This window comes from Vanessa tameamea, chromosome 27 (genome assembly GCF_037043105.1).
Source record: "Vanessa tameamea isolate UH-Manoa-2023 chromosome 27, ilVanTame1 primary haplotype, whole genome shotgun sequence".
NCBI lineage: Eukaryota > Metazoa > Arthropoda > Insecta > Lepidoptera > Nymphalidae > Vanessa > Vanessa tameamea.
This window is the reverse complement of record NC_087335.1, coordinates 4,767,806-4,785,887: the sequence shown is the minus strand read 5'-3', so window position 1 is coordinate 4,785,887 and position 18,082 is coordinate 4,767,806. Positions and strand designations below refer to the sequence as shown.

At 33.3% G+C, this 18,082-nt stretch overlaps 1 protein-coding gene across 2 annotated transcripts in view; it reads left to right on the top strand.

The window, feature by feature from the left end:
* LOC113391970 (irregular chiasm C-roughest protein-like) overlaps positions 1 to 18,082 on the top strand; it is a 97,223-nt gene that overhangs the window by 50,446 nt on the left and 28,695 nt on the right. For both annotated transcript variants that reach the window (XM_026628133.2, XM_026628132.2), the window contains exons 5-7: positions 13,365 to 13,516; positions 13,838 to 13,929; positions 15,148 to 15,256. In XM_026628133.2, the coding sequence (XP_026483918.2) occupies positions 13,365 to 13,516; positions 13,838 to 13,929; positions 15,148 to 15,256 (353 nt within the window). The remainder of the gene's footprint in view (positions 1 to 13,364; positions 13,517 to 13,837; positions 13,930 to 15,147; positions 15,257 to 18,082) is intronic.

The window sequence follows — 18,082 nt, the reverse complement described above, 5'->3', positions numbered from 1 at the left end:
TAACAAACTATTTTAAATAAAGTTACCACCGTTTCGGAATGTAGATTCTACCGAGAAGAACCGGCAAGAAACTCGGTAGTTACTCTTTTTCAACATCTAAAAATACAGTCATGTTAGTTAAATACAATTATATATGTATGTTATATATCCTGCCTGGAAGTCAACAAGCATTAACTCCACGCTTTTTTATCATCTATATAATCTTGTATCGAATAATATGCCTTCTTTACCAATGTATATTTTACAAATGACTTGAATTTATGAAACGGCAAAGTTAAAAATGTCTTATTAATTATTGTCTTATTAGCAGTACTTAGTATTATTGTGTTCGGGTTTGAAGAGTAGATCGCCCAGTGGTTAAAACGCGTGCATCTTAACCGATGATTTCGGGTTCAAACCCAGGCAGACACCACTGAATTTTCATGTACTTAATTTGTGTTTATAATTCATCTCGTGCTCGGCGGTGAGGGAAAACATCGTGAGGAAACCTGCATGTGTCTAATTTCAACGAAATTCTGCCACATGTGTATTCCGCCAACCCGCATTGGAGCAGCGTGGTGGAATATGTTCCAAATCTTCTTCTCAAAGGGAGAGGAGGCCTTTAGCCCAGCAGTGGGAAATTTACAGGCTGCTAATGCTTGAAGAGTAAGAGAGCCGGTGTAACTGCAGACTGGTAGCGAAGTCAACAATTTTCGACACTTTTAGAACGGTTTATTTTTCTTACATAAAATACATAGAAGAAATTATAAGGTATTTTTCAACATACTAAAAAAAAACGCGCGTTTAAAAAGTGATAAAAAACGCTCGTGTACGTTTAACGTGTACCAAAATATGCTAAGTATATTTCAGTAAATAACGTAAATAAAATCACATAATATGATGTTAACATTCCATTCTGATACATTTCTAATTAATCTAGTAGCAAATATAAAAATATTTGCAGTTTATAACTGGGTACGTTTTTAATTTATTTAATTACAAATGTAGGTAAATAATTCGCGATTTTATAAAATCGTTTGGTATAAACGTTCCCTTCTTTGCCCCAATTATGACGAATCGGTCCTATATTACGATATACTCTAATTCGTATTTGTGGGTCTTCGTGCCCGAAATGGTAATTGTTTTTGTCCCTTAGTTTATTTAGGGTCGTATTTAGAACACGTGTATTTACTAATCAGTTGGGGATGACTCTTTTGTTTTCAATGAAACAATCCTTTTAACTGATTGCTGTGCATTTGTGGAGAATTATGTTTTATTATATAATAAAACAGTAACAGCCTTTGAGTAAAGATTTGGAACTTATTCCACCACACTGCTTCAATGCGGGTTGGTGGATATAGTAGCAGAATATCATTGAAATTAGACACATCGAGGTTTCCTCACGGTGTTTTCCTTCACCGCCGATCACGAAATAAATTATAAATACAAATTAAGTACATGGAAATTCAGACTACTGCATACGACGATGGTGATGATGATCAGTTAAGAAGTACATGTTTTAACCACTGGGCTCTGATAGGATAAAAGTAAAAAGTGAAATGTTTTCTCGGTGGTGGATTATACTAAATATAGTTCACCGCTGGGCACTGAAAAATTATGGAAATTTTTCATTCATTGCACACGCTTCGTTACGTAACGCGTTACGACGCCAGTCTGTCCCCTTCTCTTAAGCATACGGCAGCAGTAGGCAGGTTCCTCCTCTCTCAATCTAAACCACAGTGCTAGCCGTATTTCGGACAGACGTTTTTCTTAAGCTATCACTTCCGAAGTCCACATTTTATTTTTATGTACAATATATGTTTACAATGTAGCCAGTCGTCAGAAGTCGAATGTGTTTATCGCCTGATACGACACGATGCTACCTATGTAACATATCGTTGTTTTCCAAAATGTCTACAAAAAATCCGTAATAGCATAAAGGTATCTTTTAAATATATTTAATAGATGATTTTAAGTAATCGTTCTAAAAGTTTTAACAGTTATTTAATAAATTTTAATAATTTATTTACTTCAGTAAAAAATGATCAATAAGGCAAATATTCAATTATAAATTTAATAAATAACTAATTAGGTGTAATTCGACTTAGTTTCATCTTATTAACTATCAAGACTCATTAAACAACACTAAATTAACCAATAAACGATACTATTCAAGACCTTGACATTAAAAAACTTTTCCTTAATCATAGTAAAAAATATTATTATTATTTTCCTTTGAACATTTGATTTTTCTGGTACTGTCTATATGAGAAAATTTAATCACCGTATTCAATATCTACGAAAAAAACGGAATACTACATATAACCACTTAGTGACTTTATTCAAGCCTGTCTGGGTAGCACCCACTCATCAGATATTCTAACACCAAACAGCAATACTTGGCCTTATTGTGTTCCGGTTTGAAGTGAGTGACTCAGTGAAACTATAGCCTCAAAATACAAAGCATCTTAGGACCCAAGGTTAGTGGTGCACTGGCTATAAAGGATGTTTAATATTTCTTACAGCCAATGTCTACAGGCGCTGTTGACTTACCATCAGGTCGTTCAAAAACACAGGTAGAAAAACATTAATATAATGTCGACTAAATATCCCGATAACTACAAACAAGAAACATCGGTCAGTTCTATCCACAGGAATAAAAACTTCCAGGAGTTATTAAACGTATGTCATTATTACACGTCAACACAAAACTTACCATATTAAAAGCTACTAATGTCGAAAGTTGGTTATTTCTTCTGTAAGAACGTCTGCCTATGGGATAGTTACAAACATTCTGGTAAATCTTAATTTGAAAGGATTAATCACACTATTCTTGTCACGTTGAGATCGAATCTTTTAATTTTTAGTTTCATCCGCACCACCTGGATGTCATAAAATCCGCAACAGAGCGATATTTAATGCATTTTCTGCCTCGCACAATCACTTTGAACCAGCGGAATCAACTTTCGCCAGCAGTTTTTGCGAACTTGGGAACTTTTAAAAAAAGAGTCTTAACATATTTCTCAAAAGCCGGCAACGCAGCTGCAAGCCCCCCGGTGTTGCAGATGACCATGGGCAGCGGTAGTCGCTTTCCATCAGATGAACCTCCTGCTCGTTTGCAACAATAACATAAAAAAATCCAAAGATTTGATGAGCAAAGAAACACATGATACTAACAGTGTATGAAATATTAACTATTTTTTCATCGTTCAATTTCTGGCGATAATGTGAATTGAAGTCATCTGTTCTCATAGCTTCTGATCAAATCCCAGGTCGGGCCGTTACAAAAAAATATTTTCTATGAAAACCGTACCGATTCTCAGTAACTGCCCGAAGTCTGGAAGTTGGAAATGTTTACACTCCCAAGGAATGCACGACTAATCCGATCGTGTCGGATTAGTCGTCACATCGGATTATGAGAGTAAGGGAACGGAGAGTGCATCAGTGTTTGCGCACACACTTGTGTGCTATAATATGTGCTGTATAGTTGGCTGGTCTCTATTAAGATGGCCGCTGTTGCCGAAATCGGTCAAGACGACATCATCATCATCATCAATACTTCGTGCGAAGTTCGCTAGTCTCCATTGTCAATGGACTTCGTGAACGATGTTAGAGAATCATACTGTGCATTGTCATCCGAATTCGTTAAAGTTGAAATATGACAAAGAAGAATCGAAACATACCTTAGATGTGATAGCGTCTTTTGCAGTTGTTATCGTTATGAATTATTCAAAAGTCACTGAACATAGAACTAACGTCCATACTTCTAGATGAGACTTCAGATAATAATCTTACCTAAAAAGGCACTTAAGGCGGACAGCCGTTGGGAACAAAATCATTTTCATCACAACAAACTAACTACTCTCGGTTTCACAAATGAAATGAGTAGAATAAGGCTACAGAAAACGTTTATATTGAACGACAAAAATACCAAATAAAAGTTTTTGGGCAAGAACTTTCGCCGACTATCACAGTCCTATCCTAAGTTCAGCAGAATCGGATAAATGATTTAGGAACGCATCAAAGGCAAACTATTACTAAGAATCCGCTGCCCGTCCGTGCGTCCATCTATATCTCATGAACCGTGATAGTTAGATAATTGAAATTTTCACAAATGGTGTATTTATGTTGCCGCTTAAACATAGGATTAAATATATATTTAAGGAGGCTCAAATACAATAGATGATTTTTTGCCGTTTTTGATGACCAGACCAGTCCAGATGGTACGGAACCCTTCTTTCTCTTTGTGAAGATTTCTCTCAAAATGTTTATTTCTTTAATAGAAAGTATGTCATTTGTGAAATTAATCTCAATTATATGATACTTCCATACTCTGTGATATCTTCGGACGTGGCGTGTACTTTTCGTACCATGTTTTTCGTCTTACCTCCCAAATTACCCCGATAAGAACTTTCGTCGCCTCAGGGCCTAATATTATTATAAACTTTAATAAGATGCCACAAAGTTTCATATTGCTTGACACGAATTCGCGATTGCGGAAGCAATCTCGAAACCATAAAGTTTTGGATGTCAAAGAGGGTATTTATATATAAAAACGTAAAAGATTTCGGTTTGTTTTGAGTGAATAAGACATTAATAATGACGCCTTGAAATTATAATGAAAACTTCGTTAACGAGATCGTTCTATTTTATTGAGAGAATTTTGATCGTGTTTTTTTCGAACTTGTACTAAATATAATAATTCTTTATGAGTCGAGATAGCTCTATGCGAGTTTAAGTCTAAGCAAGGACAACTAAAATTACTCGTGTTTATTATTCATTACATAAAAATCAAAATTTTCTTTATTCAAGTATGCTCATAAAAACACTTTTGAATTGTCATGTTAGTGTTGAACTAAATGTAAAGTTACTACCGGTTCGGAAAATAGATTCTGTCGAGAAGAACTGGCAGGAAAATCGTTTCCACCATTTAAATTATAGACTACAGCAGTACAATACTAAGTCGAAGCTTTTTTTAAAGTATTTTGCCTTAGTTATCAATATTTTTTTGACATGTATTTTAAATTAACATACGATACGTAAAGGAAACAATCATGAGTTAAAGAATCTGTGGGATGAACATTTGTGTAGCCACCACGTATTGAAGCAGCAGCGTTTTGGTGTCACCTCCAAACCTCTAAAATTCTAAGTTTCACACGCACCACCTAAATGTCCGAAAATCCACAGCAGCGCGATTTTTAAGACATTTTCTGCCTCGCACAACCACTTTGTGGAACCAGCTTTGGTCGGCGGACCGAAACGATACGACTTGGGAACCTTCAAGAAAAGAGCGTACTCCTTCCTTAAAGGCCGGCAACGCATCTGCAAGCTCCCCGGTGTTGCAGATGTCCATGGGCGGTGCTAGTCACTTTCCATCAGATGAGCCTCCTGATCGTTTGCCACCTATAACATAAAAAAAAAACATTTTTTGAAATATATAAAATAGGTAATTAGATGGGTAACTGAGCCAATTAGTGGTAAGAGATCCTCATCGCAGACCTTGACGCCGTGATGTCGCAGAAGGAATACGCGGAGCGGGAGCGGGAAGAGGATGCCGCTGCAGACCCGCTCCGCCGTAGACGACCGGGGAGGAGGAAGAAGCGCTACGCGCACCTTCTCCACCCGCCTCAATAGGCGTCGCAGGGACTAGGGGGGGTCTCAGTACCCCGAGAACCCCCTCTAGGTGTTGGAGGCCCGCATAGGCGGGCCGACCGTCAGGGCGTCACGGTAGCATGCGCAAGCGACCATGTGGCGCCCGCCGAAAGACGGAGAGGGTACCGCTGGTACACTCGGTGTCCAGGGCTCCGGGGAGTCCCACACACCCTCCCACTTTCCATCACGTGGGGGAAGCGCGTAACGCGTTTTTCCAGCGAGAAAAAAAAAGACCTTGACGCCGTAATTTATATTATTCATTTCTAACAAACACAATGCGCTTTCAACCTTACGAACTAAGAAGTTATCTCTCTTGTGCCTGATATTACGATGGCAACCTCCAAATCAGATTCCAACAACACTGAGCTTCTTTTCGCGTTGGAATATTTGAAGTGAGTGGTACCCAGAGGTGCTCGCACAGTGCCCAAAAAGAGGCCTTAGGCAATAGTGGGAGAAATACAGATTGTAACTTTAAGTATTTAGAACATATAATGATAATATATACGCAGTATAATTACATAAGAGGCTGTCTAGAACTGTAATTGTTATATTTGAAGTTTGAAGTTGGAGTTTTAGTAGTCTGGGATTTGAATGTATTTGGTACAGTTTAAACTGTCGTCATGTGTACTATTCAAAGTCAAAGTCTAATATATTTATTCAATATAGAAGTGTCACACTTGCTTACTTATTTGATATTTTTAAATGCGAAAGTAACACTGTCTCTCTGTCTGTCTCGCTTTCACGCCAAAACTACTGAACCGATTTAATTAAAATTTGGTACACAAATAGTCTGAGAAATGACATGGCTACTTTTAAATTGGAAAAAGTGTTATAAAGGGTTGAAAAGGGGGATGAAAGGTTCAATGAAAGTATTGTCATTGTTAGAACTAGAAGCAAAGGGCTTATATTTTAGGCTGATGATCTATACTTATAAAATAACGTATCATGACACCTACTACGGAGGGAATATTGGAAATTCTACCCCTAAAGGGGTGAAATAGGGGTTGAACGTTTGTATGGAAGTCCGTCATTTTTTAGTTAAAAACTTAAAACTTTATTATTAAGACACTGATTAAAAATGAGTTGATATGTATTTAAGCAATTCTGGATATTTTACGCCTAAGGGAAGAAATAGGGGTTGACATTTCGTATACAGGTTAGTCTGGAAGTCAGTCATTTTTGAAGTTAGAAGCATGAAACTTTATTTTTGGTATTGTGATTAAAAATGAGTAGATACGTATTTAAGCATATCTGGATATTCTACCCTAAGGGCTGAAATACACACTAATATGGTATACAAAGAGGTCTTACATTAACTTAATATTTTAAGTCCATTTGTAAATATTTTCATATTCTATGCGAGCAAAGCCATGGGTAACAGCTTCACTTAATATATACATTAATAAATTAAATCACTCATACCAAAGTGCATTAAAAGGATGAAATAAAACAAATTGAATACTTTTATTATATATTCAACTGTAGAATTAATAACCTTGCTAGATTCGAATTTAAAACATTTTTATTTCATATAGAAATTTCGTACACTTAAATTTAATACGAACAAAAGCCATTATTCTGCCGTCGGTTATAATTTCGGTAAAGAATATTAGAGTAGTTAACCCATTTCCTATAAACATAGGAACTTTGCTGGCTGGAAGCTAACTAAATTATAAATAGTTTAGCTCACAAAGAAAAGTTTAAAAATTGCTGTTTCGGTTCAACCACAAAATAGTTATCTCAACTTTTAACGAAATAATATTAAACGTATAAATTCCGCTTGTTTAAAAGCAACAAGATTCTAAAATGAGGATTTTTTTTGTCTAAAATAAAATAGAACGAAGCAAAAAATTAATTCAATTCGGTTTAGTAAAATTTTGTAAGTCTTACTTTTGAATTTGATTATGTTAAAATACACAACATTCAAATTTTGTTTTGTTTGGTATACCAATATTATTGAAGATGAAAAATATTATCTGTCCTAATATTAGTAAATTAAGTAACAGCCTTTATATGACCCACTGCTGGGCCAAGATCTATTGAGGAGAAGGTTTGGAGCTATGTAGATTTCCTCACAGTGTTCACCTTCATGCCTATAATGGAAATAAGAACACTTGGAAAATAAGTGGTGCCAACGTGAGTTTATCCTGATGATCAGTGGTCACGGATGCCTAAATACATTGGCGCCGTAAGAAATTTAAACCAATCCTTACATAGCCAATGCGTCACCAACATTGGACCCAAATTTATAATGTCCCTTGTATTTGTGCACTCGTATAATTTATATAAGATTGTAACTATGTATATATATAGATACAAGACAAAGGTTTTAAATTTGGAACAGCGTCGTACGCGAACAATGTTGCAACTGTAAGACCTCAGGGCGTCTTAGAGTATTCTCCAGTTTTCTAACTAACCAGTGTTGATTTTCAACGTGAGCTTATTTACCACACAAGTTTTATTTAAAACAAAAATAATATACTAGAAGATACTCGCGAATCAAGAGTTAGTAACGTAACAGTTAGCTGTCTGATTGAGTGTCTGCAAGCATTTTGTTGACCAACCTGAAGTTAGGCTTTCTTTTTTCGCACAAAACAAAAACAATAAAACAATACGAGTGCGTCTCGGCTGACAGAAGTGGTAACTTAAACTGTCCGAAATACGGCTAGCACTGTGGGTTAGAGTGAAAGAGGAGGAGCGTTCCTACCGCTGCCGTACGCATAAGAAAAAGGGACAGACTGCCGTAACGCGTTACGTAACGCAGCGGTTTACCCTTGTATAAGAAGTTAGCATTTAAAAAATTGACTTTATACCTATATTTTTAACCGTCTAACATGAATACTCGCATCTGTGTTTTAGTTGCGGTATGCACTTGCAGTTTTTATTCCTAAATATCATAGTGTGCAGCCACTTGGCTTAATATCGACCTTTGCTAGAGAGCAATTTCTTGGTATCATGCTATCAATTACTTGGTAGGACCTTGTGCATGCACATTTGGGTAGGTAGCATCAACTATTCTAGTAACAGAATTAGTTTGTATTGTTGTTTTCTGGTTTGAAGGGTGAGTGAGCCAGTGTAACTACAGGCACGATGGACATAACATCTTAATACCCAAGGTTGGTGGCGCATTGGTGATGTAAAGAATGGTTAATATTTCTTACAGCGCCATTGTCTATGGGCTGTTGTGAACACACACTATCATGTGGTCCATTTACTCGTCCAGCTACCTATACCATAAAAAAACCCATGTGCCGATCTATTTATAATTTAATTAAAATAAAAAATAAATAAACATAAGTAATAGTTGATATATAAATATATCCATTACAATATAAACACGAACACAAATATCTCCCAAACTGTAGGAGCTGATAACTTTATTGTAAGGGTTGTACAAATAAAATTAGAATTTGCTTTTAACAAGAGACCGGGCTGCTAAACAAACACAACGATAGCGTCTGTCGTAAAATGGCACAAACTTTTCGCTGGTTAATTCACCACTCTACTGTTTAAATTTCTAGTTTCGTTCGTTCAAAGTTATATGAAAAATTTAAATATAACAAGAATTAAAATTTGATTTTTTATTGCCTTGTGTTCAAATAATAGTTTGGTTTGTAACAGTCATATTTTATTTCTGTACGGACCGATATGTAAAGCTAAACGAAAATATCTTTTAGTGAAATATGAATATTTAAAAAAAACTATATCTATCAGTCGAAGGATATCTAAGTTAGTCTTTAAGTATCAGAGGCTTAATTTGAAGGCTTTTTTTTGTAGAAACTGCAATGGAAATAAATAAATGCCAGTTAATGTCCCAATGCAAACAAATCTTCCACTCCTCTCGAAGAGAAGTTTAGGAGTTTCTTCCACTGTGCTGCTTTCACGTGAATTGGTGATCAAATCAATTGTTATATTAAATAATGATCCATACATACATCCTGTTTTATTTTTCCTTGTCATGACTGGAAAACTCTCAACGAATAGTTGATTTAGTGTTGAATATATTTATATAAAACTTTATTTACATAAGAATTATTAACATTAAGTTATTTGTAACGTATTATTTATTTTTCAATTAAAAATCAATTTTAAATTTATTTTTAACCTTTTTCATATGTTTCGTTATTTGCTGAATGTGCTTATAAATATACATAAGTACTTTCTTTACTGCCGACATACTTTAACATACGATTTTTATATATCATGGTGTCTATTTCCCTTTAGTAAATATAATATTAGTATAATATTAGTATGGATGAACTTTATCCCAAACAATTAATTTAATTTCAGCTTATCTGACATCCATTAAATTAAATTTATAAATTGTATATTTATGTATATTATTATAATATTCACGTTTGTAGAAACAAACGTGAATATTATCTCAATGGGAGAAAAATGACCAACAAATCGAATTCCTTTATTCAATATAAAAGCATTACACTTACATATTGATTGTCAAATTAAACAATATTAGGAAAATTACATTAAAAGAAGTTCGAATACGTTACAGAACTTATAGGCTGTTACTAAACTTTAAGTTGACAATTTCATGACTAAAAGTTGCGTTCATGAAAACTCGCATGTACATTTGTCAAACTTGCGGCGCGACGGTTGAACTTGTTTGTACTGACTGTTCCGTAAAAGTGGCGTTTTCTTTACATTCTGCCGACCTTTTGTTTGAAACGTTGCAGTTCCGAAAAATATACACGAATAATTGAAATGTAAAACTGGACTACGGTATGTTTTTATTCAATATGTCACAACTTAAATATGGTTTATTTGTATGAAATTTTACATTTACCAATAAATTACTTTATAACACATTTATATATATATACATGATAAAACAACTCATAGTTGATGTTGATGATCGTTATGATTATTACTAATATATATCTTGATCGATAGAAGAGAGTAACCGCTAAGTATCTTGCGGGTTTGCTCGAAATCTACATTCGGAATTGGTGGTATATATCAAAATTAACCTTGTAAAATAAAAATGTATAAAACCGCGTCCTTGAATAAAGTATATTTTGGATTTGATTTAACATACCCTAAATTAACTTCATTATTACAAAGAAGGTAGGTATTAGTATTCAATTATATACCCGAGTAAAGCTGAAAAGCTAATTGATGATATCTTTTATTCCAATGAATAGAATCAATGACCAAGTTCTCTTCAACTAATCAGCTTGTCAAGAGTACGATAATACCCTAAGAGGCAGGATTAATCGCACACCTTTCTGGTTGTATTGTATATCAGTATGGTATTGGGCGATTGAGTTATTTAAATCTTTGCCAATATACACGGTACTGCTAGAGGAAATAGCTATTACGTTTCCAATGTTCTGCCTACATAAACTGTTATATGGAGTTACTGTTGAACAAAACTCAAGCATCTTAGTATATTTGCCAAGCCCTGGACCAGACCATAGCTGGAGAACAAATGCATGAATTATATGAAGACGAAATTTATCCTTGTCACCTCAATAGTCTAAATTTGATGCAAGTGAAATCATATCAGAATAATATACTATTGTAACTTCAGAAAAAATCTTGGTTTCCAAAGTTCGAAGCGCATTGGTGATGTAAGGAATGGTTAATATTTCTTCCGGCACCAATTCCAGGGGTCACCATTAGTTTACCTATTCGCTTGCCTATCTAGCGAAAAGACCTAACCCTATCAAAGTTATATTTACTTCTGTTATATAATTTAAAAGGCTAATCAATTGTATTCGAATACTCATTAAAATACTTATAATTCTCAACTATTTGCTCACCAAAATTAGACTGGATAGCGCCTTTCAGAAACTTTTAGTTCGGTAACAATGTTCTTTGACAGGATTTCAGTCAGATTATAAAATACGCTATTAAACTAATAGTTCAGATCGAATTTCCAACTTTGCACCTCAATTTCAACAGTTGTTGGAAACATTCGGTCCTTTTCCTAATGTATTTAAGATAGCAGTTTATTTTCGGTTTTAGGGTCAGATTCCACTAAAGCGTTTATAAGATTTTTTTTTAGTTTATTTTACTATAACGATAGTTTTAGCTCATTATAAAAGTATAAATCTTTAATTGCGTTGTTGTTCTGAGCGATTGCAGTCACAAGGGAGACCAGCCAACTTATGCAGGACATATCGTAGTGCACTTGTGTGTACGCAAACACTGGTGTGCTCTCTTTTCCCTCACTCTCATAAACCGATTTGACGGCAAATCCGATACGATCGGAAAAAAAATAGGCACAGGACCAACTTTACTTACTAAGGCACGGGACTATACAAACTTCTAACTTCAAGACTAAAAATTTTTCGACGGAAAAACGCCATAACTTTTCATCGACCAACTTGAGGTTTGAAACCATATTATCGGAATCTGTGGCTTTATATTAAGCCACTAGACCAACGAGGCAGTCAAAAATAATTTTAATCTAATTAATAGTATTCATCAATGAAATAGTTAAAGAACAACTTGAAAGTTTTAGTCTAGAACTTAGTTAAAATTAAACATGAATTGGGTTATTTATTATTCCATTAAACAACAAAGCTTTTAAAAAAAGAACCAATTGTATTCTATGTGGTCGTTCGATTAATGTACAGGTTGAATTAATACGATTACTCCTGAATTATTGACTAAATACTAAAGTATTTCCTTTGAATCAGATGAAAAAATCTTCCTAATAGCTATCGCTTCTCATGAGATATATGACTATAGGTTAAAAGTTAGCTTTTAGTTCGGATTTAGCATTATAATGAAATTATGCGGTGACTTAGTTCCGTGGTAACGTTGGATTACAAAATATGGCCGGGACTCGAGTTATTGTTTTGCGTTTATTAGGTGACCGCAAATTCCGTAAACATATTTAGTTATATTTATGTATTAATGATTTCAGCTTTTTCATTAGTTTGCAAATCGAGTTCGAATTCATGAATTATTTGCGCTAATTATTAATTAGTTTTGTGAATTAATTCGTGTACTGTATATTCGATGTATATATTTATTATGGTACGTTTATCGTTGACTGATTTTTAATCTAAATTCTAATACGAATCTAAACTTCTGGATGAGATCTGTTCTCTTCATAATTTATCTCGTCAAAGTCAAAAATCTTAATTCAATATAGAAGTATTACTTATATATACAATACATATTGAAGCTTCCTTATTGATTTTCAAGAAAAATCTACCATCAGTTAAGAGAGAACAGATATGAGAAGAACCGCTGAAAGACTTAGCGGGATTTTATTTATCTTTTTTTTTTCAACAGTTTACAATTTTTCATATTTATATTTGAATCTGCCTGAATGTCATCAATTCCTTCCCAAACTTAAATGACTTCAGCTTAATATTATATTTTAAGACACAGAAGTTCAATGTTTTTTTGAATTTTGTCAGGAAATAGGAAAATTCGTGTGTCTGATTTTTTCTAACGGTATACAGAAAACCATTTTGGAACAGCGTTGTGGAGTAAGTAATAGAAACTTACAAGAAAAAAGGAGGAAGTGAAATATTTACAATTATTGTATTTATTTATTAATTATTTTCTTTATAAAGAATTTTTTTTTCCAATAATGACATTATTTATTTGAAAAATTGACGTTGCGGTTTCAACCTAAGCCTAACAAATAAACGCATCTCTAAAATCTAGATTTTGATCTGAGCTCGTTTATGGCGTCAATATTTAAGTAGCTTAATGGTAACTACGTATTAATTTAAAATAATTTGTCATAGGTGAGCCGGCTATTCGATCTCGATCTGCACGTCTCACCGTCTTAGTACCTCCCGAACCACCGAAGATATTAAAAGGACCAACCATAGAAGCTGTGGAGGAAGGCGAAGTAACTTTAGAGTGTATGTCTGTTGGTGGAAAGCCTGCTGCTGAAGTAAGTATTTTTATATCGGTTTTAAAATAGGTCATGATTTATTAATATATTATATTAACGTATAGAGAATAGCAAAGTTCCTTTTCTATTTAATATTTACTATTAAGTACAAGCGCCTATAGTACAGGTAGGGGGGGGAGTCGTCTGGTGATGTAAAAGTCATAGGATCGATCCTGACTTAGATCTATTGTCGTCCTCACTCATAGAAGCTTTTCGTTCAATTACGGGGTAAATTGTAATATTAATACTTCTTTAAAATGTTACGGTTATTACCCTTTAAAAATAATAATAGTGAGATGAATTTGTTTGTTGTTATTACAGATCACGTGGGTTGATAGTGATGGAGGGGTACTGAGTCAAGGGGTGACTTACTCCGTGGAGGTGATGAGCGACGGACGAAGGTTTATCGCTCGGTAAGATATTTCAATAAGATATTATTGTACATAAATCTTGAATATAAATATCGATACTGTTTGTCTGTCTACTACTATGAAAGATATGACACACATTGGCTAATATATATATAAATAGTATATTTTCAAAAATTATTGGAATTGTCATCTGGAAATTGCCGCTAGATGGCGCTGCACATCAACATCTGTTTTGTAGACAGACAGGACAAACTGTGTCTGATTTTGTTCCTTGTTTTTTTTCTATATTGAAACTAATTTTATCTATCTATGTATATAATAGATAATGTAAAGAATATAAACTACTACTGTCTTCTAAGTTCTGCCTACTTGTTTTATTATTAAAATAAATTTAATTAGTTTCACTTAAAATGTGAGTTACTTAAATTTATAAAAACACCAATTAACTTAAAAGCACAGACTGAATTAATTAAACAATAATATAAATAAGATTTATTTTAATAACTTTTTAATTTAATATAATTAAATGTTTTTTTAAATAATATTATCACAATTTATTGCAAATTAGTATATAAATTATGCTATATTTATAACTATGTATTACTAAATGACTGGTTTTCATTCACTTTATTAAAAAAATGAAATTTGTTGTAAAATAAATCTATTAAAAACATTGAAGTTAAGTCATTACTGATCTAGCTTACAAGACTACAAATTTCGCGGTCTAGATCTCAAATTCATGATGGTACATCAAAAAAATATTGTTTTTTTTTGTTGATTTGGTGCCTCGGTAAGCAAATAAGCAGGTCTTGCTTCTGTAATCTGTTTATTTAATTAAACAAAATAAAAAAGTATACTCTACGAAAGCGATCCACAATTATAGATCGTTAAAAACTAATGATTTTTTAGTCGATAACATATATCTGCAGAATTCGTAAAATCGAGATATTTCGATATCAAATCCATGAAATTCAATGACATGACAGTTCAACGGGCGGCCATGTTTGACGTTTACGGGTGCGTTCAGAAAGTGTGTTTCAAATAAAAATTTCTTACAGGGGTGCGGTAGTTAGTATATTTATATTTGTTTACTTTTATATATTTTACCCTAGTTTTCATAGGGTTTTCATCTGGTTAACCATATTTTCGATTCCGAATTTTAAGAGTCAACGATAAGCCGTTGTATCTGTGCAAACCTTTGAGCACGCAAAACTTATACCGACATTATTACATGAAGTTAATTTTACTATGTTTATACAGATCTACTCTCCGCCTTCGACCGAGACGACATCACCACGATCAGACGTACACTTGTCAAGCTCAAAATACAGCAGATCGGGCTTACAAAGCTGCCTCTATAAAGTTAAAGGTAAGGCTCATCTATAAACACCTTTTATAAAGCATAGTAACAGTATTACACTTCATTAAACTAAACTATGGTGAAAAGAATCTCGTGACGTTAAAAAATATTTTAAGGTAATTATTTTTTTATTTATTTACTTACACCAAAAAACATTACAACGAATGTACACAGTAAAATAATTATAATTATAATAAAGCCTTGTTTATTCCCTAATAAAAATTAAATAATTTGATGTCTACTACAATTTGAGAAATTAAAACTGTTAAATTTAAATAAAAAATAAATATTATTTCATGTTATTAAATACAAAAAGAACAATTATTTTAAGCAAAACAAATCACTATTATTAAAGACCTCTCTATAAAGTAAAGGCCATTTTTCTCTACTTATCTTTGCAGTATTTCGTAGAGTCACCTCTCAGTGGCTCTCAAAAGTGGCTTAGAAATTAAATAGTTACTTTATAAAATTATCATATACATATATGATGATGGAATATGCTCGAAATGTTCTCTTCACTTCATAAAACAATCACATGTCACTTTACTTGTTAATTTCATATAAACCTTATCACATCAATCAAACAGGTATAATTTCAAACGGTATTATCATTCAAAACCACCTAATACGTCTGGCAGACGATTAAAGAAACATTTATCGAATTTCAAATAAAATTTTATCGAAAAAACATAAAATCGATAAAACCGATTAATTTCAACTTAAATCGTAAGTTAAAGTTATCACAAAACTTTGATAAGTTTGCACTTCGAGTTCAGTAATCTATCAATCTATTAGTATAACAAAAAGTTCTAGAATCTGATAAGTTTAACAGGACTAACTTAAAATTTCTTGTAAACTCGAAGTAAAAAATGTGTCATAATTTAGAAGACTCTATCTGAAACATATGAAATAGTCTTTTTTTTTCGTTTTAATAAATAACTTGTTAATCTAGATCTAGATTTATGAGCTATTTTTTAATTAAAGATAATTATAAAGTTTTAAAATTTAAAATGGGTAATAAATGTCTGTCCAATAGGCCACCTAATGGTAAGTGGTCATATGCAGTGGTCATAAGCAGTGTAACAAATATTAACCATCCCTTACATCGCCAATGCTCCACCATCCTTAGAAAATTACGAATGCAAAGATGTCATGTTCCTCGTGCCTGTAGATACACTGGCAAAGCAATAATACTAAGTAACGTTGCTTGGCAGTCGAATAAGTGATGGAAAGATGACACCCAAACCTGTCTGCACAAAATCACCTTGTAAACATGTACTAATACTATAAATGGTAAAGTAACTCTGTCTGTCTGCCTATCTGTCTGTTGCTTTCACGACTGACTTGAATTGAAAACTCCAAGGAAGGACATAGGTTACTATTAATGCCTTACACCTGATGATCAACCCTTTAAACGCGAGCGAAGTTGCGCGCGACAACTAGTATGACATAAAATCATCTCCAAAAAATATTCCCAATAAGTTGAAATATTACTAGACGTTTAAAATAGGCATCATTATAATATAACAAGCAAACATCAACCGTAGTATATAAATAATTAGTTTTATAAAAAAAAAAAAAGAAAAATACCATTCATATTCGAAATATCAAGGGAAAAATCTTAATACATTTTTTTTATGAGATCTACCAAGCAATTATCTCACGAATTCTCATTTGAAATAATGCTTCGTCATATTTTAACGAGGCCTTACTCTCGAGGACTCTATAAACTGAAATGATTACGTAAATAATAAATTATATAAACAAAATAAAATCTGTCTGTTATTTCAAAACAGCCTATTTTAGTTAATATGGCTATTTGCAAGTTACCAAAACCAATGGCGTCGTTATTTTTATTTTTGTCTATATGTCCGGGGTGAGTTTCAAAGTTAAAAAATCTAGTTGAAATAAATAAATTATTATAATTAGTATTTCAAGTGTGACAAAGTAAAGTTTATTAATTATAAGATCACAATCAAAATGACGACCTCCGTGGTCGAGTAGTTATACACCGGTTTTGATGGGTACGCCACTCCGAAGTCCCGGGTTCGGTCCCGGCCGATTCGATGGAGAAAAAGTTCATCAGTTTTCTATGTTGTCTTGGGTCTGGGTGTTTGTGGTACCATTGTTACTTCTGAATTTCCATAACACAACTGCTTTAGCTACTTCCATTGGGATCAGAGTAATGTATGTGATGATGTCCAATATTTATTTATTTATTTATTAAAATAGGGCTTTGTGGCCACCCACTCATCAGATATTCTACCACCAAACAGCAGTACAACATCTTAGTTCCAAAGGTTGGTGGCCCATTGGTGATGCAAAGAATGGTTAATATTTCTTATAGCACCATTGTCATTGTAGTTTTATTTACTATGAAGATTTATAATTGAGCTATAATTAGAAGTGATTTTTAAATTACTTAAACAGCTAATTTCAAAATCATTTCAAATATAACTTGAAATAATCCTGTTGCAAACATAACCCGTCGTTATAATATCACCACGTATAAGCCACCACAATATAAGTGGTCACAACTTACCATCAGGTGGCCCGTTTGCTCGTCCACCAAATAATATCATAAAAAAAAATCTTAAAGTTTACGTCCATTATTAATTCATGTAAAGTGCGGGTACAGAACCAGAGCACAGCTAACATAGAAATATAAAGAAATATAAATATATTTACAGCGAAAATTGGATGTGTAATCCCGCCTACGGCTTTGGCTTATTGACGTCATTCTTATCTCTAATATTTTTGAAGTTGCCAACTTATCCGCAAGTTTTATATATGATTTTATTTGTTTTATTTGTCGTAAATCTCTACCGAGGATTT